The 24290-nt window shown below is 46.3% G+C and overlaps 1 protein-coding gene across 4 annotated transcripts in view; it reads right to left on the bottom strand.

Annotated features, from left to right (window-relative positions):
* LOC135221728 (myosin-11-like) overlaps positions 1-24290 on the bottom strand; it is a 247313-nt gene that overhangs the window by 164786 nt on the left and 58237 nt on the right. For all 4 annotated transcript variants that reach the window (XM_064259518.1, XM_064259519.1, XM_064259517.1 and 1 more), the window contains 2 exons: positions 17180-17425; positions 16868-17047 (listed from right to left, as the gene is read on the bottom strand). In XM_064259518.1, the coding sequence (XP_064115588.1) occupies positions 16868-17047; positions 17180-17425 (426 nt within the window). The remainder of the gene's footprint in view (positions 1-16867; positions 17048-17179; positions 17426-24290) is intronic.

A 24290-nucleotide genomic window follows, 5' to 3' on the forward strand; every position in this document is an offset into this window, starting at 1 on the left:
CTCCCATTCCCATCGCAGCCATAGGAAGAGAGGGAATGGGGGAGGAAGATTGGACGCTATCGCTCGCCTTGCCAGTGGAACTAGCAGTCGGAGAAGCGAGTTACAGGCAGCCATCAACCTGCAGTGATGGCCACTTCGAGTCTAGGAAAACGTTACCATCTGGAGAAAACGTTTTCCCAAGGAAGGTTATGAAACTCGCACTGTAGGCGAAACGTCTGCCACAACTGTGACTGTTGTCTGGGTGGGGCTGAGCGTGCACCTGACAGGAGAGAGCCGATACCGTCCTCCAAGCGTCCCAGTCCTCGTCGAGGTCGAAACCTCTCAAGAGGACCGAGGGGGGAGCCCACACCAGTCTCTGCGTGCACGGTCCAGCAGGACCATCACGTGAACAGCGGTGATGGTCACTCCGTGAGTCTAGGAAGTGTCATAGTCCTTGCCAGCCCCCACGATCTTCTCCAACCACTTGAGCGTAAGATCTGTTTGGTCCCAAGACCAAACCAGGCTTGTGGCCGGACCGTAAGAAGTGCATTCATCATGGTCACTCCTGTTCGCCTCGTTCCTCCAGGTGTAGTCTGAGGAGGTTGAGGGGACAGGTGAGGGAGACCTGACACTCCTACCCTGACTACTAGCAGGACCAGCAGGTTGGGAGGACTGCAGGCGATCCCCAACCCACGGTGGTGATTGAGCTGCAGGTCTGGACCAGTGGTCTCCTTGCAGAGAAGCGCTGGGCCAAGGACAGAGTGTCGGTTGCTATGAGCGCTCCTACCTTGCCTACCAGCAGAACCGGTAGGCTGGGAGGACTGCAGGCGATCACCAACCCACGGTGGCGATCGAGCTGCAGGTCTGAACCAGTGGTCTCCTTGCAGAGAAGCGCTGGACCAAGGACGGTAGCGTCGGTCTCTAGCGTCAGGGGAGCTGTTACCAGTCATGCGAGCCATCCAGTCCCGGTGGGACCGACAGTCAGGTGACTGGTAGTGTCCACTAATGCAGTGAGAGCGAGCACCGTCCTCTCGATGCGCCACGGTACCAGGTCCAGCCCAGGTCCAGGCGAGGCTGGACCAGGTCCAGGCGAGGCTGGACCAGGTCCAGGTGAGGTTGGACCAGGTCAAGGCGGGGCTGGACCCGGTGACCAGAGGGGACCTCTTCCCAGTCTCACTACATGATCGGTCTGGTGGGAACGTTACATCAATCCTAGGTACCGGATGATCGGTGCACAAGCAATCGCCGGTCTGGCAAGAGTCACCTGAGCGACTCTTAGCAGCCTTCCACTCCATGCCTGGGTCCTGACACGGTGAGCGTACTCAGCAGTCTGGACCTTGGCTGCACACCTGTAGGTGACCGTACACTTGGTGCTTGCCAACGGCCAAGACGGTTCCCGGTCCAGAGGTGGAACCTCTGGAGCCGGGAGCAGAGGTACCAGCGGTAGCCGCTACCCCTACCATCCCCGTCTTCTTCTTCCCTGGGAAAGGAGAGATGGGCCCCGTTCCCGGAGGAATGGAGGACAAACAAAAGACCCACCTGTTTCACCGGAGCAAGACAGACCCTTAGAAGTCTCTAAGAGAGACTTCTGGGGGGGGGGGGGGAAAGGCCACCTTCTTCTTCCTCGGCTGGGGGGCCTTGGAAGTTGAAGGGGAAGAGGCAGCAGAAGATGATGACAAAGAAGACGACAACACCTCCTCTTCTTCCTGGACTTCCTCTTCACCAGCTTCCTCAGGATAACGACAGGCCCTCCATCCAGGACAGAGTTGGGGCAGTTGCGGTAGCAACACGGCCCAACTGCACCTATCCAGAGGGACTTGCAGGAGGAGCAGTGGAGGGAACGCTTCCTCGAGGAGGGTTATGAAATTCTTGCCTGGCAGGCGAAGCGTCTGCCACCACCGAGACTGGTCGGTCGCACGAACGCTTCGTCTGGGCGGGGCTGAGCGTGTACCTGACAGGAGACAGCCGATACCGTCCTCCGACAATTCCAAGTCCTCGTTGAGGCCGAAACCTCTCTGAAAAATAGAATAATTACAAGAGGGCTGGATGGAGCAGCCTCCACCAGTCTCTGTGTGCACGGTCCCACAGGAACGTCACGTCAATCTTGGGTACGGGACGATTGCTGCAAGAGCGATCGCCGGTCTGGCGAGAGTCACCTGAGCGACTCTTACCATCCTTCCGCTCCGTGCACTGGGTCCTGACATGGTGAGCGTACTCAGCAGTCTGGACCTTGGTGTAATGGCAATCGCTTCATAGCAAAGAAAGATAAAGGAAAGGAAAATGCATCTTCGAGAAGTTCTGCAGCAAGGGGGCATTCGTGCAGGTGTTGGAGGTGCCTGTTCTCATGATTGTTCTGGAATCGTCGGGCGTGTTGGGGAACCGTATAAATACGACTGATGAAGTAGGAGGAAGAGATCATCAGTAAGAGCCACAGATCAGATTATCAGTGAGAGCTCAGCAGCAGAGATCAGAGATCATCCGAGAGAGATAAGAGAAGAAGGAACATATGAAGGATCAGAGAGGAAAAGATTTTCGAGAGTTTGGTTGAATTCTGGTCAAGTCGTTGTCAGGAGTGGACGACCGAGTTATTTAGACGTTGAGCAAACCTTCAGAGAAGAAACGTTCTACACGAGGTTTTGGGGAGTTCCTGTCCTTCAAGTATCAAGAGTAGACATTGTTTTCTGCAATACGGTGTCAAGAAGACGTCTGAAGTATAGTTTTCCTTTTGTGAAGCCATCACTTCGAGCATCAATTTCCGTCAGCTGAAACTTGCCAGCAAGTATTAACGTTTCCTCACTGTTCCCCCAATTCACGCATTGTAAGATTTTGCCTTTTTTATGTAAACAGGAGATACCATTCTGCATTTATCTTTGTTAGTAAGCTTGTAAATAAACCTTTGTTGTGTTAGTGTTTCTTTCTATATTCATATCCCCAGTTTCAACTGTTGGTGTTGAATTCTTTTTGTTTATCATTAGTATATCGAACTTGGAGCGGACCTCTCACGGGCCGCAACACTTGGCTGCACAGTTACCCGTAGATGACCGTACACTCGGTGCTTGCCAGCAGCCGAGACGGTTCCCGGTCTGGAGGTGGAACCTCTGGAGCCGGGAGCAGAGATACCAGCAGTAACCGGTACCCCTACGGTCCCTGTCTTCTTCTTCCCTGGGGAAGGACAGACGGGCCCCGTTCCCGGAGGAACGGGGGGATCAGCCGAAGACCCACCTGTCTCACCGGAGCAAGACAGACCCTTAGAAGTCCTGTGTGAAACTTCTTAGAAGGGGGGTGGGGGGGGGGGGGGGGGGGGGGGAGGCCACCTTCTTCTTCCTTGGCTGGGGGGCCTTGGAAGTTGAAGGGGATGAGGTGGCAGAAGATGACGATGAAGTAGACGAAAACACCTTCCTCTTCTTCCTGGACTTCCTCTTTGCCAGCTTCCTCAGGACAACCGACAGGTCCTCCATCCAGGACGGAGCTGGGGCAGTTGCGGTAGCAACACGGCCCAACTGCACCTATCCAGAGGGACTTGCGGGAGCAGCAGTGGAGGGAACGCTTCCTCGAGGAGGGTTACGAAACTCTTATCTGGCAGGCGAAGCGTCTGCCACCACTGAGACTGGTCAGTCGTGCGAACACGACAGTCGTCTGGGTGGGGCTGAGCATGCACCTGACAGGAGACGGCCAATACCATCCTCCGACTCTTCCAAGTCCTCGTCAAGGCCGAAACTTGTCTGAAAAATAGAATAGTAATTAAAAGAGGGCTGGATGGGCAGCCTCCACCGGTCTCTGTGTGCATGGTCCAACGGGAACATCACGTCTACCCTGGGTACCGGACGATCCCTGCGAGAGTGATTGCTGGTCTGGCGAGAGTCACCTGAGCTACTCCTACCATCCTTCTGTCCGTGCGCTGGGTCCTGACATGGTGAGTGTACTCAGCAGTCTGGACCTTGGCTGCACGGTCACCCGTAAGTGACCTTACACTTGGTGACGCTCGCAAGCCAGCAGCCGAGTCAGTTCCCGGTCCAGAGGTGGAACCTCTGGAGCCAGAAGAGGTGGTACCAGCGGTGGCTGGTACCTCAATGGTCCCCGTCTTCTTCTTCCCTGAGGAAGGAAAGACAGGCCCCGTTCCCGGAGGAATGGGAGGACCAGCGGAAGACCCACCTGTCTCACCGGAATGAAACAGACCCTTAGAAGTCCCGTGACGAGACTTCTTAGGGGGGGAGACCATCTTCTTTTCTACAGTAAAGCCTTAGATGTCGAGGGGGAGGAGACATGAAAATATGATGATCTCGAAGAAGAGGATGATGACACTTGACGATGCCGGAAGAGAAACAGTCTCCCTCCTACCTTGGAGATCTCACTGCTGCTGAGCCGAGTGACCTCCGCGGCCTCCACGGAAGTGCTTTCCCCTGTTGAGCAACCTTCCTGATCCTCTCTGACGAAAGGATCCTCTAGCTCTACTTCCCCTGGCGAACCGGTCGAAGTGTTGAAAGGCCTGGCCTTCAAACACCTGGTTAAATGCCGGGGAAACAGCATAGGACGTGGAAGGTTGAGCTTGTGGGGAAATCAGGTAGATGGGCTGAGCCTGAGCTTTCGACGTGGAAGGCTGCCCTGACTGAACGACCGGCACCGCAGACACAGCCTGACTGAAGTGCTGAGGCTTCTTTTGGTAAGGCTGAAACCGTTTGGCCTTCTTTAGTTTCTTGCCTGTTGACGAAGGGTCTTGACGTCTTTTAGCGGAGAGGCCCCAACGGTCTTTGAGGCTCTGATTGAGCCTTGTGGCCTCGTTTTGAACCTCTTTAACCATAGCTTCTGGGAAGAGGTCTGCCCCCCAAATGTTGGAGGAGAGGAACTTATTCGGCTCATGCCGAATAGTTGCTTCCTGAAGGGCATGCTTGCGGCAGTTGACCCTAGCAACCACAAACTCGTACAAGTCCGATTGGAGTGTGCAAGTCTGTGATTTGGTCAACAGCTTGAATAGCGGCTCCGAAGCGTATGATATGGCCGCTACTTCAGTCATTGCCATGGTGTTAAGAGACCTGGCCAGCCTAGTTCTAGCCTCAAACTCGGACTGAATGAGGCTATCTGGGAGTCTCGGAAGCTTCTCGCCGAACTGATCCATCGCACAGTCCGGCTTAAGTTTGCCTACCGAAAAGGTGTTCGGCAGGTCTTCCCACAAATCCCCAAGAGAAGGAAGCAAGGGTGATGTGGGGTCTGCCTCCCTCAACTGTGGCAAGGGCTCTCCTTTTAAGCCAGCCGGGATGGTAACGCTGGCGATTTTGGTCAGGAAAGGAAGAGGAGTCTCTTCCTCCATCGTAAAGATGGTGAAAGGACTCTTGAATGCCTGGATTCTGGTGTTGGAACAGTCCATTTCATCCAGACACCGGAGCCACTCCCTCTGAGCCTGGTCCCTGGAGTACAGCACTGTCTCACCTAGGAACCTTATCCTCTCTGTTCATAGCAGCCTCCGTCAGCCTGGCGTAGCCAATGAACGGAGGTTGAAGATTCTCCGGGTAAAACTCGAAGTCTTCGATCCTTCGAGTACCACACTCCGGGATAGAAATGAACCCGTCCTGGAAAGGAGCGTAGGAAGCTACTCTCCAGGGATTGTTCATGGAGAATGGGGGGAGAGAATCATGAGGAGGAAGCTGGAGTAGGCCTGCGCCAGGTGCCAGAGAGGCAGCTTGAGGGGCCTGATTGAAGCCAGACATAAGATTTTCCTGTGTGGCAATCCTGTCCGACAACTGGGAGAACATCTGCTCCATACTCGTCCTCAGGGACCCTACTATGTCTCACATCTGTTGCATCATCCCGGCGGAGAAAGCGTTGGGATCAAAGCTAGGAACAGATGTCGACGTGGACGGGTAACTCACCAGAGGTACCGTAGGGGAAGGAGAGACCACTGACTCCGCCAGAGTACAGGGTCTCTCCTTGGAGGGCTTACTCTTCGAGGCTATAGAGCCTGAAGCAGATGACTTCCCCTTCTCTGCTCCAGGATTAGAAGCCGAAGACTTACGAGAGGAAGATGCCGAAGAAGTCTTTTTAGACAACGACGTCTTAGTCAAAGTTTTCTGCGCTCTGTGACCCTTCACTTTGGGAACCACAGAAGCGCTGGGCGTACTATACGAGAGCTCCGCTCCCGTAAAGCCCTGGAAGGAAGCAGGAGAAGCAGCAGGAGAAGAAGATCCAGTGGCGCCCAAGGGAAGCCCTTGGGCGTCCAACGTACCTACCTCGACCAACAGATCATCTACGCCTACCATAGGCTCTACATTCAAATCTAAAGTGGCGACCTCCGCCGAAATATCCTGGCCTGGTTCCTTCATACACTGGGCGACCTGCCGTTGGATCGCCGTCATCGTCGAGGCTGCCTCCGTCGGGTCGACGTACCCCGTCGGCTTGCCGCCGGGGAACAGCAGGACAGCCATCCTCTTCTCTAGGATGTAGGGCTGTCCCTTGGCGGCGTTCTTCCCGAAGCCGCCGACCCAAGCTCTCAAGGTTGCAAGAGCAGTCTCTCTAACCACGGCAGCCTGGAAGAGAGGATGTCTATTAGATTTTAGGCTAAAGTTGAGATTCAACCTTAGAATAAAATAAGCTTAAGACTAGACAATATCAGTATATATTCAATAATATTAGAGAAAACTTAAGCTTAAAATATATATCTCAGAATTCATATCTTATGTTTATGCTGATGGAAAAATACTTACCCTGTCCAAAAACTGACTCACGAGATCGTAGCAGATCGTACACGTCTCGTGGAACCAGACCTGCAAACTCCTGTGAGAAGTTGAACACGGAGCATGAGACCTGCAGACCTCATGCCCGCAGGGGTCCTGGAGCACAGCGTTGCACCCCGGGTGCTCACAGTTGGTAATCTGTAAGTGGAAGGATACATGAGTATCGATATAACACTCACAGGGCTACTCTAGTACTCCGTTGCATGCCGGTGAATGATAAATTTTTGGGCATAACCCCTCCCCTATCACCTTAACAGGCATAAAATTGAAGACTCCGGCGTAGGCCGGAGAATGAAAACACCAAGGTCAGGGGAGGAACCCAGCTTAAGGTAACTTATAAATAACTTAAGCATAAAACAGTTAAATAAAATCCGGAGAACGACTCTGAATCGCGGCGCTGTCCGACTCCGCCAGCGACGCCGGAGAGAAGGAACAGTGGAAAGCAAAAGTGACCAACTGAAACGCATACACTCCGCAGGCAGGCGGGGCTACCGTACCTCCCCCCCGTAATCGATGGGGCTCCAGGAAAGAGAACAGAGATCCGTCATCACAGGGGAGGAAGCGAGGAGGGGTGAAAATAGTTCCCGAGCATACAGCGGAGCGCCGGAGCAAAAAAGGCGGGGGGAGGCCAACCACCGACTCTGTCACAGCGAAGCACCACCGAAACCAGGGAGAGCAAGGTCACTCCCAGCCAAGCGTCTGTCCAGACTCCCCTACTCCCTCCGCGTAGGGAGAGAGGGAGTCAGGCCCGGATGGAGCGAACAAGGACAAACCTCCCTCCCCCCTACTCTATGGCGACTGGGACGGGCGTCTGGCTGTACCGCGATCACAAGGTGACCAAGGTACGATAACACCACACAACCGACAAAATCGGTAGCCTAGGCTAATGCAACCAAACTGATCAGAAAGATGCAACAAACGTGATGCAACAAAACTGACAATAAGGATGCAACAAAACAGTAAAAGAGGACCATGGGACCACTGATACCTAGGCTAAGCGAACAGACCAGACGCCCTAGGCTAACCAAAACACAATAAATAAAAAATAAAGTAGGGGAAAATAAAATACAGTAAGAGAAAAATATCCAGGAGTGTACGACTAACCCGAAAGAAAGTCTACCACTCAAAGCTAGCCTGGGCCGATACGAAGAGCGATGGCTAGGGTCTGGACCAGAAAAAACTGAATGCCTACGTAAGGTAGAGAGACATGCATGCATGACCTAAAACCAAGGCAGGCTAAATCCCCTAACAATAAATATAATAAAAAGGACTAGAGACGCACGTTAAAAATAAGGGAAAGGTTCCAGCTATGGGAGACCGAGAACCAAACCGCCATGATGCAGAACAATGCCGCCATGCTCCAGACCGGGAACCTGTATTTATACCTAAAAAACGGCAAATACAGGCTCGTGGAAGGAACGAAACTAAATCGAAACCTTTCGGAATACTTAACTTAGCCGCTGCAATAGCTGAATGTTCCATGGTAGCGAAAAATCACGCAAACACAGCACAAAAACAAGAGCAAAAAGAAATGCGTGGGTCTCTTGGACTGCTAACATAAAGGATGGCCACCAGAGGCGCGGCAGTCGGCTTGGCGTGGGTTGCAGTAGTAGTAGTTGCCGCCCCGTTCTGTGGGTCGGCTCTCTCCTTGAGGGAGTTTGTTATGGGAAATTTCTAAATGGCAAGAAGTTCGTGGTAGTGGTCTCACTCGCCCTAGTGACCATACCGACACCCTTCTTTTATTTTGGGTGAGCGAGTCAGTTATACTGACCTCTTCTTTATTTTGTTTATTCTCTGGTATTTGTTAGATCATTTACCTAAGAAATAATGAACTAAAGGATTATTTCGCGCAGCGACACGAACTGAGCCCAGAAATAGATTTTTCCTTCGTCAAAATCCCTTTTCTGGGCTCAGCCCGTGTCCCTTCGTGAAATAGTACCAGAGAAATGGCCACAAGCTTGAAAGAGGATATAACATGAGTAAGGGCAGAATGAAAAACAATTGATATTAAAGTACTATAATCTAGAAACTTATGACTACAAAGATTATCATACATAACTAAAATTAATTATGACAACTTATAATAACCTTAAAACTATACAATATAATAGGTTATTTACAGGTGTGAGTAATCCTAGCAAAAAAATAAGGAAAACATCACCATAAGTGCCCTTTTTGGGAGCTAAGGCTAAAAAAGGGAGGAGTACCTGGTGGCAGGATTACAGGAAAGATGTCAGTGAGGTAGGTAGAAAGGAGATCTGGATCTATATCTAAACTACTTAGGCAGTGTCCGGAGAAACTGTGTTTCCCGCTGCCACTGCTGGAAATTTAAGAGCTTCTAAGGATTTGAAGTAGTGACGTTTGATTATTGTCGGCGATTTCCAGCCTGTATACTTTTTCAGATCATCAAAATTCATATGTTGAAAATAATTGATCGAGGTGGCTACTGCCCTAATGTCATGGACTTTGGGGAATGAATTAGGGTTGGCCTGTTTAATAAAGTACAGGATCTGTTGCCTTATACCTTTTAAAGAAATAGTGCCACCTTTTTCCCTCATAAATAAAGGGCCAGAGGAACTCATAGTTGTCCTGGACAGATATGCTCGTAAGGCCGTAACTGGACATAAAGAGGGGTCTTGAGGAAGAGGGAGGATCTTCCAAGGGGCCCATCTTATTGAAGGGTCCTCGTTCTTGGCCAAAAATTGACGATCTGGAGAGAGAAGAACTTACCCTGATGGGAGAAATTCTATATGACCCCAAGTCTCTAGACAGAGCCGACAGTTCGGATACCCTGGCTCCTGAGGCCAGACTTAAAAGAAATAATGTTTTCCTTAGGAGGGGTAAGTAACCGCATGAGTTGTTATCAGTGTCTGAGGCCAGTTTGAGAACATCATTTAAGAACCATGAAACTGAGCTAGGTCTCTCTGTTGGTCTGAGCCTAGCACAAGCTCTAGGAATAGAAGAAAAATAGGAGTCTGTTAGATCTATTTTAAAACCATACTGGAATATTTTCTTTAGAGCAGACTTAGTGGTAGTAATAGTACTGGCTGCTAAACCTTTTTCAAATAAAGACCTGAAGAAGGAAATAGCCAGGTTGGTAGTCATGGTTTGAGATTCGGTTCCCCTCAGAAATTCGGCTAGTTTCTTAACGGCTGAGTCATACAGATGAAGGGTCGATTCCCTTTTATCCGATTCTAGGAATAGGATGTTTTGAGAATCGATATCTGCATCCCTTTTAGCTGCAAACTTCATGAAGTCCATAAAGTTACGGTTTTGAGAATTCCTGAGGAAGCGAACACAGTCTTCTTTTGCACTATACTTGGAATAGTTTGGGATTGGGAATCCGTTGAGGCCGGAGACCCAATTCCAATAGGAGTGGAAACCAGTTGCTCTTGGGCCAATAGGGGGCTACTAGGGAAACTTGTCCGTTTAAAGTCCTGAGTTTGTTCAAAACTTTCAGAAGAAGATTCACTGGAGGAAAGATGTATGCTTTCTTCCATTGATTCCAATCTATGGCCATGGCGTCTGTGGCATAAGCCAGAGGGTCCAGGTTGGGAGCCACATAGCAGGGAAGCTTGTGGTTCAACTCTGAGGTGAAAAGGTCCACCTGGAGTCCTGGAACTTTCTGGCAGATCCACAGGAACGAACGCCTGTCCAGAGACCACTCCGACTCTAGAGGGACTGAGCGAGACAAGGCGTCTGCTATCACGTTCTTTACTCCCGCTAGGTGAGTGGAGGACAGGTGCCATTTGTACTTGGCTGCCAGAGAAAATATGGCTATCATGACATGGTTCACATGGCTTGATTTGGAGCCTCCTCTGTTGATGCAGTGTACTACTACTGCCCTGTCCAATACCAGCTTGATGTGAGATCCCTTGGCTGGCAGAAGTCTCTTCAGAGTGAGGAATACCGCCATAGCTTCCAACACATTGATGTGGAGCTGACGGAATTGAGGGGACCAAGTCCCTTGTACTTTTTTGTACTGAGAGTATCCTACCCAGCCGCTTAGTGAAGCATCCGTGTGGATAACTAAAGCCAGAGGGGGGAACTGGAGAGGAATTGATTTTGATAAATTCTTGACCTCCGCCCAGGGGCGGAGTCGTTTGCGAAGTATCGCCGGGATGGCTGACAATTTGTCCCGGGACTTGTTGTTTGCTCTCGAACGCCAAACACGGTTTATGTCCTTTAGTTTTGCCTTCAGTAGAACATCTGTTACTGAGGCAAATTGAAGAGAGCCTAGGATTCTTTCTTGGCCTCTCCTTGATGTCTGTTTGCATTTGAGGAATTGTTTGGTTGCTTTGGCTATTTCTTTCCTCTTGGATGCCGGAATTGATAGAGTGTGGGAGTTTAGATCCCACTGAATGCCGAGCCACTGAAAGCGAGAGTCCGGTGTTAGCCTGGACTTGGTCTTGTTTATCTGGAATCCTAGATGTTCCAGAAATTTTATTACCTTGACCGTTGCTTTGTGGCATTCTTCGATGCTCGTTGCCCAAACGAACCAATCGTCCAGATACGCGACTACCATTATCCCCTGAGACCTTAGTTGTTGAACTACTGTCTCTGCCACCTTCGTAAATATCCTGGGGGCCACGTTCAACCCGAAGGGCATTACTTAGAAGGAGAATGCCTGACTCCCTAGCCTGAAACCTAGGTACGGGCGGGAGTGTCTTGCCACTGGGATATGATAGTATGCGTCTGTAAGATTGATAGAGGTGGTGACGGCCCCACGGGGAAGTAAGGTCCGCACCTGCGAGATAGTCAGCATTTTGAACTTGTCGCAACAAATGAATAAGTTTAGACGGGACAAGTCTAAGATTATTCTTTGTTTGGTTGAGCCTTTCTTTGGCACGCTGAACAAGCGACCTTGAAACTTTAAATGCTTGACTTTTGACACTACTCCTTTCTGAAGGAGTTCTTGGGAACTGCTGTTGAGTCTGGGCCTTTGAAGTGGAAGGCTGTGGCACCTGTGAGACTGGCACTGCCTGCACTACCTGCTGCTGTTGGGTAGCCTGGAAAGGCTGGAATTTCCTTGGCTTTTTAGGCTTTCCAGCTGAGGAAGTCGGGTCTGGCTTCCTTTTGCTTGAAAGGCCCCAACAAACCTTAAGACTCTGGTTGAGCCTTGTTGCTTAATGTTGAACAGAGTTCACTATCGACTCTGGGAAAAGGTCAGCTCCCCAGATCGAAGCCGCCAGCAACTTGTTAGGTTCATGGCGGATGGTAGCTTCCTGCAGGACGTGTTTTCTACAATTACGTCTTGCCACCACGAAGTCGTACAAGTCACATTGTACTGTATGGAGATGTGACTTGGCTATCAACTTAAACAGAGGTTCGTTACTATATGTCATGGCCGAAACCTCTGTCATAACCAGGGTATTGAGAGACCTCCCTAACCTGGTTCTAGCATCAAACTCTGCTTGTATGGAGCCTTTCACTAAATTGTGTTATAGCACAATCTGGTTTCAGCTTTCCTACCGTAAAGGTGGCTGGAAGATCTGACCAAAGGTCACCGGTACCTGGGAGGAGGAGAGACGTGGGCTCTGTTTCCCGGAGCTGAGGCATCGGTTCGTCCCTCATCGCGGCCTGAAGAGTTAACTCCGCCATCTTTGTGGTAAACGGAATAGGGGTCTCTCCGTCCACCACAAAAATGGTAAAGGTGCTCTTGAAGGCTTGCATCTTGGTGTTGATGCACTCCCATTCCTCCAGGCTCCTCAGCCAATCTCGTTGAGCTTGATCCCGACCGAAGATTACGGTCTCTTTGGGGATCTTATCCTCCCTCCTCATCGCTGCCTCCGTAAGGCGGGCGTAACCAATGAAGGGGGGTTGCAAATCAGCTGGGTCGAACTCGAAGTCCTCAAGTCTTCGAGTACCACAGTCCACCAACGTTAGCATCCCGTCCTTAAAGGGGGCATAGGACGAGATCCTCCAAGGATTGCTCACCGTATAAGGAGGGAGGGTGTTGTAGTCCGGCATGGCTTGAGCCGCCATGCCGGGCTGTGGGAGAACTGCCGACAGGTTCTCTCGGAGACCTGCAATCAGGTTCTTCTGGTTGGCTAGCCTTTCCGAAATGTTTTGGATCAACTGGCCTGACTCCTCAAAGGAAGTTGAGATGTGAGACAGCATCTCTTGAAACTTGTCTTGGACCAAGTTTCCAACAAGGCTTCCCATTTACTGCATGATATTTGCAGTGAAGGCGTCTGTATCGAAAGGACTAGGTTCCTTGATTGCGCCGGGAGTCTTAGGGTGAGTCCCCGTGGAGGTTGAAGGCTCAGGGTTAGACGGGAGCTGAGCTTTGTCCCTCGAGGACTTGCCTCTGGACCCTTTAGAGTGAGAGGATGATGATTTTGGCTTCTCTGCTCCGGGGTGGTGAGCCGGAGACTTATGAGAAGTAGAAGGCGCTGACTTTTTGGGCAGCGTCTTCTCAAGGGTCTTGGGTTCTCGCTTTCCCTTAACTTTAGGGATAGCTTGGGTGGACTTCGGTCTGGCCGAAAGTTCACTCTCTGAAAATCCTTGAAAGGAAGAGGAAGAAGAGATAGAAGTCGATCCAGAAGGACCCAAGGGAAGCCCTTGAGCCCCAACAAACCTGCCTCATCTAACATACTTTCTGCGTCACCTACCACCATGGGCTCTCGGTCTAGATTGAGAGTCGCCACATCTTCGATGATTTCAAGAGTTCCTTGATGTTGGATGGTGGCGATCTACAGGGCCGCCGCTGCCAGGTCAACGTAGGAGGTTGTCTTCCCGCTGGGGAAGATCAGAGCAGCCATCTTCTTGTCGAGGATGTAGGGCTGCCCCTTGTTAACGTTCCTCCCGAATCCGCCAACCCAGGCTTTCAAGGTGGTTGACGCGGCGTCCCTGACGGCTTGAGCAGCCTGTAAGAGAAGGTTAGTATAAACACTGAGCTAGGGAACTAGAAGTTATATGCTTATACAAAAATATATCACTTATAAGGACTGTATACATATAGGCCAAATTATATAGCATTCGTACTCCGGAGTATACTTACACCGGAGGTAAACTGATCTACAAGATCATAGCATATTGTGCAACTCTCGTGGTGCCAGACCACTATGCCCCCGTAGCAGATAGCACAGACAGCATGGGTCCGGCAGACCTTGTGCCCACAGGGGTCCTGTAGGACGGCATTGCATCCCGATTCCTGGCAATGGGTGGCCTGTAAGTGAACAGATACATGAGTATCGACACTGAGTAACTGGATCCAGTCCAGAAAGTGATATATTGTAACACTGGAGGGTACCGGAGTTAGTAACATAGGGGTTAGCCTCTTCTTGCTCTCCTGGTAAGTGGTGAGTGTCCAATAGAGCTGGTATGCTAGTTTCAGTATGATTCCGGTGTTGCCGGAATAAGGAGTTTCACCAAACTAGTTACCTGCCTATACACCGGAGCGAGGAGTACGAGGACAGCGGGGAGGAGCATGAGGAGGATAACAAAGACTAGTCGGAGGAGCGTAGCTCCGCCGTAACAAAAAACTCGCAGGCAGGCGGAGAACCCGGGTTGTGAGTGGGAGGTCCGCCAGCTTAGCGAAGCAAAATAACAATTAATAACAAATAAGAAGACTTAAAAGAAGACAATATAAAAGAGGTGCATGCGGCGGAGCTTCTCTCAGTCACCATCCCTAATGACTGGCGGAGCCAGCGGGGTCCGCCGTTGGAGTGGTGAGGAAGGATGGTGACTTGGGGTGAGAGAGAGAGAGAGAGCTGAATGGAAACCGAGGAGGTCCGAGCGCGGCCGAGCCGGATGGCCAGCCGAGCCCGAATGCGCAAGAGACCCCCCTGGAGCCGAGGGGTGGGAGCGGTAGGAGCTGAGTCAGCCTCGGAAGTCCCCCCCGCTAACTCCCGTATCACCCACCCCCCCCGTGGAGGGGGAAGAAGGGAGGGAGCTCGGATGGTTGCTATGAGGGGGACAGTAGCCGGGTGGCTCATGGCGATCGCCTGGTTCGCCGTGAACGTGGCTGGGCCACGCGGTAAGACAGGCCAGGCGGTCTGAGGTAGCCTAGGCTACCTCTAACCGTCTCGAGCATGCAAATAAAGCCTAAAATAACATGGGGAGAGAAGATAAATAACCAGATAGAGAGAAACCAATGTCCTGGAGAAGCTAGGCTAACTGACCCAGAAGGGAGGGCGCCGAACAACTTGGGAGCTGGCCTCTGCCGATATGTAGATACGGTGGGCGGCGGCCAGGGTAGCAGGACTAAAAGAAAGGACAGATGTCCTAAGAATGCCTAACAGACCTAAACAAAGGAACATGCATGCATGAACACTGAGCTAAGGGTGATGTAGGCTAGAAGCTCAATCAAACTAGAATCCCCGTGAGTAAGTAAAGCACAAAATAAAGCACAGAATAAATCTTGCACAACACATAAAATGTGAATATATACTGCTAGGTTCAGGCTACTACGGTATGGGGGACCGAAGAAGCATGAGATAATGAAACACGTGGAGCGAGCCGCCTGGGACGACTCTGTAGCCATGCCGTGGAGGGCGCCGTTAAAAACCTAAATAAAAACAGTTAAACGGACCCCGGCTGGCTAAAATTAAGTGAAACACTTTAGCAGTACTTAACTTAGCTGCAACGATGGCTTGAAGTTCCATGTCGAGTGGATAATCCAAAAAAGCGAGCACAAAATCACAGCAAGAAAAAACACGTACGTGCAAGATGGTGCTAACGGAAAGGATGTCCACTAGAGGCGCTCTTGATGGCGTCGGGAGCGCTAGTAGTAGTAGTTGCTGGTGTAGGCCGTGTGTCGGCCCTTTCTAGTAGGGGGATTTTGTAGAAGGATGGATCTAAATGGTAAGAGACCCGTGGTAGTGGTTTCACTCGCCCCAGAAACCATACCGACACCTTTTTATATAAGGTGAGCGAGTCAGAATACTCTGACATTCCATTTTAGTTTTTTCTCTGGTAATTTTAGTAATATTTACCTTAGAAATGTGTGCTAAAAGGACATTTCACGAAGCGACACGGGCTGAGCCCAGAAAAGTTATTACATTAAGATATCTCAGTTCTATTCTACATAATGTCATTTATAACAACTACGGTAATAGTGTACTATAGTACGATGATTGAAATACAAGCCAAACGGTTGTTATCCAATTTGGTTGTACTTAAAAAAAAAAAAAAAAAAAAAAAAAAAAAAAAAAAAAAAACAAAAAAGTTGTTTCTCGTTCAGTAGTTCATGGCTGTACACGTTTACGCAACGAGTAAAACATTAAAACCATACTTTCATCATTCTCTTTTGCTGTTTTTGAATGTATGTAATTATAGAAGATGGGATGAAGTTAGACTACTGTAATTTGGTCTCTCATAAAATTGAATTATTGCAAGACGAATTATCATAACTTTAACACTACAGCTACCTGTACACAGTATAAAACCTTATTATATCTTTACATACTCTAGACACCCAAAAGAATTAAAGCTAGGCTTTTTTTCACTTTACAGTATTTATAATACTATAATGTACTGTACAGTAAATTCTATAGTATTATACTGCATACATATAATTTTACTTACTGCGCCATTGTGGGATTACAGCGCTGTTTGATTGGTCTAGGACCTTGTTAACTGGTCTAGAATTTTGAAAGAAGGTGTGCGCTTAGTGTCGAAAATCACTTAGCATCGGCGGCCAGGAACGAAACCCCTGCCGCTAACCGAGGGCCGCCTGTAATCATTCCTGATGTTCTTTGCCACAATTCCAGTGGAGCGCATCTTAGGAAAAATAAATGTACAGTACCGTGAAAGCAGCAAACAGCCAAATCATGAAAGACTAGTGAGTGCCTATACTCAAAGGCAGCAAGAAGAATTCTGACAAAGATAAAACATTTGAAACACACGTGGTGGAGAACAGGTGTACAATTATCGGTGTGAGGTTTATGCTATCTTTAACAGAAGGTAAGATTCATCCCCAATAATCTTGCTTATTATGAGGTACTTTCCTGACTCCTAAACATACAAAGTACCTTAATTATTAGTTTTACTAAAATTACTCTACGGCAAAATGCACCTCTAGTAATAATCAGTTAAAAAGTAAGAATAGTGACAATCACACAAAGTGGATTTATTACAGCAAACTGAGTGTTCATTTAGCAACAACCAGTAAGCATCCAACTTCTATAAATATACAATATGTTCATATTTCAACATACCTTGTTTAATGCAGCTTTCTCCAGCTCTAATTCTTTTACTTTCTCTTCCAAATCTGTAATACCTTGAGTATCTGGGATTGAGGACGGAGAGCTACTCTCACTACGGTACGATTGTAACTTCTCTGTGATGGTCTGTAACTGCTCCTGTTTGCTAGCTAATTCAGCCTCACTGCTAGACATCTGAAATTCAACATGTGGTTAGTCTGCAAGTAGCTTAAGCATGTCCATATGGCATCAACAATTAACAGTATAAAATTGAGATACAAGTATAATTCATCTCATTCCTAAGAATATAAGACGAAAGGAATTTACCTTGTTTTGAAGTTCAACCAACTGATTTTTAGTAGCTTCAAGTTGCTCTGTCTTTTCCTTGTTAGATGCCTCAAGTCTGGATATTCTTTCACCTCGTTCTCTCAATACCTTGTTCATCTCATTAAGCTCAGAAAGAAGTTCTTCGCAGCGACCACTTGATGCTTCAAGGGAGGAATTCAGCTGAACATTCTGATTTTCAGCTTCCTTAAAGCTCTTCTCAAAATTATCCTTTTCATTCTTTAGTGTCTGATACAAAGAAAAAAAAAAAAGTCAAATTCAAGAACCATAGCCACCATATTGGAAAAAAAGGGCAAGTCTGTAACAGTCTACCTTGAGAATCTATAAGACACTCAAGAATATTTCAACGATGAAATGTAAATACATCCCTGAATAAGCATGTTGCATACAGTAACTACAACTGCATAAGAACAACTGCATAACACACACTGGACTACTCTTTCAGTATTTCTTTTCCAGCCAATTTGTTTCTCAATAGCAGCTTACTCTTTTCTTTTTACTTGGTAAATAAGAATGCCTTGTTTTCTTTGTGAATCAATTCTTAAATTTACAGTAATACTTTTGAGTACGCCAAAAGAGAAATATGAGCAGCCTTTGGTAAGTTATAACCTTTCAAATGTTCCTAAGGCTTAAAAACCAATTGAGCTGTAAACTATAAAATTTACTGTAAACCCATCATAAACTCATCATAAACATTTCTGTCCTTGCTCCAAATAAACAGCACACACTCAAAACCATACAGTGTACAGGTATATATAACAAACTTGTTCATCAACTACAATGTGCGTATGTCCCGAGTTTCAACTAAAAACTTGATCAACTGCAACTGTCATGTCCTTATGCAATGCAATTTATGTAATCTCCCCATAGAATATGATACATTCATCTTCAAGACCTTCATATGCTTATTCATTCAATTTAGTCGAAAACTCATTCTACACTATATGTACAAATGAAGCTTCTAGACTATCCCATAGCTGGGAGGACCAAAGAAACCCAAATATCAACAGTCATAACAGGCTGAAGTTAATGTCTGAAAAAAAATGATCTTTTCACTGGACTGGGGGCTGACTCAGTGGCGAGTGATCATTAGGATGGGAGGTGACATGAAAACAAAGTTTAACAGTCATGACAATACTAATCTCAAAATGCCTGTCTACTGTAGAGATCTCCTAATCCTTTAGTATTTGCATTCACAAGCCAGTGTAATAAACCTCTTTTCTCTCCTTTTCACCAGGAACCTGGTGATAAAGGATGATGAATAATCCTTAATCACCAGGGTTTCTTTTTCTCTTGTCTCTTTCCCCATTTCTCACTCTTGTCATTTGGAGTCACAGAACAACCACATTTGGCAGTAACTAAACATACTAATCCCAGGATATTGTTATTCATAAAGCTCCTCTACCAATGCTTGTAAGGCTTATTACATACAGTAGCAAATATTATACAAAACTTCCTAGTTGTCGGAGCACTTGACCATCATTTTCACCTCAGATAGCTTTTTCTAGTAAATATAGTAGGATACACTTCCCCTCAAAACAGTTTTCCTCAAAACAGTTTTCATCAACCCTCGTAGCACATAAGTAGTTTATTTACTTTTTTAATTGTAAATTATAGTTCTGTTGAAGTCTACATTCTCAGGAGCCCTTGGCTTCACAGAAATTTCTACCCATGCATTTATAGATTTCTTTAATACTGCTCAAAGTACAAGCTAATGCTTTTTATATTACTTTATCATGCTTCTACACTACGTAAGTGCTAAATTACAATTATTATAATGCAATTCTTTGATATAAAGCATCAATACATTAAAAGATCGATGTTCCTAATTGCAAATAAATCAAATTTTATTCATACATATAAAGTACTGGCTCAACACTAACAAGGGTGGAGAAAGATTCAAACACTTTTCAGATACTTAGTAGATGACTGAGGACATTCATATTAAAATTTGGATCTATGATCAACTTTGGGGTATGGATTCTTGAAAATTAGTAAACCATGATAAACTGACAACCTTATATACTTGCATAACATGCAACTTGTGAAGACCATTTTGGAGCTAATTTTAAGTGGATTGCATCATAATTGAGATATAAAATTCGAGTATGTAATACGTAATGTAATCACATATTACATATGATGAAATACAAACATAATGGACATGCATTTTTTCCATGGATCTTTTAAAAAGTTATGCTTTACTTCACTGCATCCAATAATATATGTAATATTTTCATGTTACTATTTGTTTGTATTATTAAATACAAACATAGCAATCAATGTTTTGGTTTGGAAATCAGCCGAGGGCGATTGCGAGGTAAGTTTGTTTTGCTGTATTGAACTCAAATCAGAGCGACTTTCTTGCTTCTAGTTAACACAAATGAATCTCAAGATACTCTATTTATATGGCACCTGGTTATTTTAGGTTGTACAAAGTGTTTTCCAAGTTTAAATAGAACTTAAAAACGTATCGCTTGTGAAAAAAATTTAGTTTTTTTTTATTAGTAGATGGTGCTGAGAGCATGCTTATTGCATAAACAAAAATTAACAGATTCCGTTCGATATTTTCATTTGATCTCATCAGAATACTACTAGCTTTACATATTTATCTTTTATTGGAGTGAAAACAGTAAAATGTGTTCTTTCATGCCCAATAGTTTTGATCAAAAGTAGTTTCTCTCAAATTTTGTTTACAGTGGAGTTTGATGGTACTATACTGAAGTTTGCTAGAGTTTCATCCACTTTGCCGATGCATGATAATAGTCGTTAGCAGATCAACATTCTTTCCTCAACTTCAAATAAAACTTACAGATCAAATTTAGCAGTAAATGTCCTTGCTGATCTTTTCTCCTTAGTGAATAAGGATATGGTAATGTAAAAATATATACGTCTTATTTTCCTTAACATCATTTGTAACATAACTACGGTAACTTTTTACTGTAGTACAATGGTTGAAATGCAAGAAAAAAGGCTGTTGTTATCGGATTTGGTTGTTCATAGCAAATCAGCTGTTTCTGACTGTATGCATTTTCAAAACTAAGTACGTATATCATTACTAACAATACTTTTGGCATTCTTTTACTTTTTTAAACTTAACTAGAAGATGGGATAGATAAAGAGATGGAGGAAAAGGGTTAGCCTAACTAAAAAATGGAATATATAAATAGGAGGAAAAGAGGTTAGCCTATTGTTATTTGGTCTTGTAAATTTAACTTGCATGACACGCAAGATACATGATAAAATAATTTTTTAAGGGAGAAAATTTTGGGGTCGCGTTATGCGAGATCGTGTGTTACACGAGTATATACAGTATCTATATCATAATTAGGGTGCTAATGCACTTATCTCAACTGGACAATCAAAACATTGCTGGAGTTCTTGTTAAATGTTGCAGATTCAGCCTACTTCCAATTCTGTCTGTGCCACTAGAACCTACATTTAACTCTCACTTAAAAAATACACTTCGAGTCAGCCTTTCCCAAGTGTATGTATCATACAGAAGATTCTATCAATATTAAGTATATTTTATGGATTTTTCTATTTTTATATGTATGATGTAATTTTGTCATCTAGAATCTCTACAGATGGGAATAAGAAGGCATAATTTTACATCACCAGAATGATTAATAGTATTATGTATGTTTTGTATTATTTATTCAAAGCTATGTCACCATTTAATTATTGATTGCTTTATCCTTTTATTTGCTTTAATCTTTCATTCTTTTTCCCGAGGGGAAAAGGTGTTAGGTATTTATGTTTATAACTACCTATTACCAGAGGTTATATTTGTGTTTACAGATACTTACTACTCATTAAGCATAACTACCCTGTTAACTATCTTGTCTTCTTTTAAACTGTATATCATTATAAGTTAGTCTTAAAAATAAAGTCATTCAAGAAGGATCTATCTGAGTTTCGTGTCCATCCAAATATACTTCAAATTATATTTTAATGATAAAATAAGGTTTCACATATACTTACCAAACAATTACATTAGCTGTACACTTTCTTACCTGGCAGTCAAAAATTCAAATTTCTGGCGGCGGTAGCAGCGCTGCCATTGTTTGTGAAGGTGATACAGATCCCACCCACTTTGGAGAATATCTGGTACTGCTGAGCTTAGACTTCAATTCGTTGAGCCGCAACGTCCATCTGTGGGGAGGAGGGAGGGCTCTGATTATGTAATTGTTTGGTAAGTATATGTGAAACCTTATTTTATCATTAAAATATCATTTTCACATAAGTGACTTACCAAACAATTACACTAGCTGCCTCCACATTACCCGGAAGGTGGGTATATGGACAGCTTTATGAACAAAAACATCAGTCATGTGCTCACATTATATATAATGTCTGCAGTGCCTTACCTTGTGAGAGAGCAGCTACAGGTAGATACTGCCTCTGGTTGGCGCTCTCATCACATGTAAGAGACGTGGCAGTAAAGGCCAGGGTCGTCCCTACTAATGGTGGGATTTTTGCAGTCATGGAAGTGCACCGATGATTGACAAAAACAACAATAATTTGCCCTTGCCCACACAAAACCATCACAAAACCACCACCTACACAAAAACCATATGGTACCCTTAACCAGATATAAGACTGGTGGGTACTTCAGGTACATGTACCCCCGGGCTTCCCACAAACTCAAAAAATCTCAAATTCAAGACGAGGAGATAGTAGAGGGAAAAAACCGAGTCCCCCTATGCTTCCTCTCCCAACATCATTCCCGCTACTGACAACGGTCCCAATCTAAAGCAGTTTACGTAAGTAGTTTCTGCCTCCTTCAAATAGTGTGATGCAAACACCGATTTCGACCTCCAGAATGTAGTTTGCATAATGGAGGATAGAGACATATTCTGTCTGAAAGCCAAAGACGTTGCTACTGCACGAATCTCATGCGTCTTCACTTTCAGCACCCTAAGAGCATGTTCCTGAGTTTGGGCATGCGCTTCTGAGATCAAACTCCTCAGGAAAAAGGACATTGCATTCTTTGAAAGAGGCCGAGACGGGTCTTTCACCGAGCACCAGAGCCGGCTCGATTCTCCTCTCACAGTTTCTGTCCTAGTCAGGTAGTGTCTGATGGCTCTGACCGGACACAATGTACGTTCCTCATCTTCCGACCCGACTAAGTCTGTTAGGTTCTTTATCTTGAAAGAACGGGGCCAAGGATTCGAAGGATCCTCATTTTTAGCAAGAAAGTCTGTTACATAAGAGCAAAATGCATTGCCCTGGGCGAAACCCACTTCCTTACTCATTGCCTGCAACTCGCTTACTCTTCCCGCTGTGGCTAAGGCGACTAGGAATAGTGTCTTCCTAGTTACGTCCCTTAAGGTTGCAGAATTCAACAGTTCGAATTGGGGGCCATTAAGCCACCTTAAAACTACATCCAAGTTCCATTCCACTTCTTCAGGCTTGAAATTCTTGGAGGAACTAAAGGATCTGATCAGGTCACTGATGTCCTGATTTGACGAAATGTTGAGGCCTCTATGCTTGAAAACCGATGAAAGCATGGCCCTATATCCTTTAATAGTTGAAGTGGCCAACTTCTTGGCGTCCCTCAGAAATAACAAAAATTCCACAATATCTGTTATAGATGTCTCAGAAGAAGAGATGGTATGTCATCTGCACCATGACCTAAAGACTCTCCACTTGGACTGGTAGAGCTTGGAAGAAGAGCTTCTTCTGCGGCTAGCAATAGCTTCTGACACCCTTTGCAAAAACCCTTTCGCTCTGACCAGGTTCCTGGCAGTCTGAATCCTGTCAGGGCCAGAGCGGACAACCCTTGGTGATATCGGTTGAAATGGGGTTGTCTGAGAAGCAATGGATTTTGTGGAAGTAGTCTGGGAAAATCCACAAGCAGATTGAGAAGGTCCGGGAACCACTCTTTCCTGGGCCAGAATGGCGCTACTAGGGTCATTGTCACATTCTGGTGCTATTGAAGCTTGTTTAAGACCTCTCTTATCATCCCGAAGGGAGGAAAAGCGTAAACGTCCCATCCTGTCCCATCTAGCAGCATCACATCTGTTCTCCATGCTAGTGGTTCTGGAATCTGAGAACAGAAAATGGGAAGGCGATTGTTCCTCGATGTGGCGAACAGATCTATCGATGGTCTTCCCCAAAGCTTCCAGAGGTCCTGACACACTCTCTCATTCAGAGTCCAATCTGTTGGTAACACCTGATTATCTGACTCAGTTCGTCTGCAAGTACGTTCATTCTCCCTTGCACGAATCTTGGAAAAAGGGTGATCCTCTTCTCATTCATCCAGGTGAGGAGATCTCCGGCTATCTTATTGAGAGAGAACGCGTGGGTCCCTCCCTGCTTCCGTACATATGACAACGCTATGGTGTTGTCCGAGTAGACCGCTACATTTCTTCCGGTGACTAAGTGGTCGAACGCTTGCAGCCCTAAGAGGATGGCCTTCAATTCCTTCCCATTGATGTGCAAGGTCTTTTCTCGTTCTGTCCACAGATCTGATACTCTCTTGTCTCCTAGGCGGGCTCCCCATCCGCTGTCTGAGGCGTCTGAGAAGGACTGCAGGTCGGGGTTCGACACGACTAGGGAGATTCCTTCTTGTAATCTTTCCCTTGAATACCACCAACGAAGATCCATTTTTATCTCTTCCATCAGGGGGAAAACTAGCGAGTCCGACTGTGTCTTCTGAGACCAATTTGCTTTCAGGAAGAACTGAAGCGGCCTCATGTGTAGGCGTCCTAACCTGACAAAACTCTCCACTGAAGCCAGGGTCCCGAGTAGGCTCATCCATTCGAGCGCTGAGCAGGACGGAAGAACCAGAAATTGCTGAACTGTCGACAGGCAGGACTCTATCCTCTTCGGGGAGAGAAAAACCTGAAAAGCTAGAGTCTAGTATCATCCCTAAATAGAGAATCCTCTGAGTTGGAATCATTTGGGACTTCTCCGTGTTTACTATGATACCCAATTGTTGTGTCAAAGTAAGTGTCTTCTCCAAGTCCTTCACACATTGATGACTGGATCTGGCTGTCAGGAGACAGTCATCTAAGTAAAAAGCTGTGTTGATCCCCATCAAATGCAGCCACTTTCCCAGAGGAGCGAGAATTCGAGTAAATACTTG

This window comes from Macrobrachium nipponense, chromosome 3 (assembly GCF_015104395.2).
Source record: "Macrobrachium nipponense isolate FS-2020 chromosome 3, ASM1510439v2, whole genome shotgun sequence".
NCBI lineage: Eukaryota > Metazoa > Arthropoda > Malacostraca > Decapoda > Palaemonidae > Macrobrachium > Macrobrachium nipponense.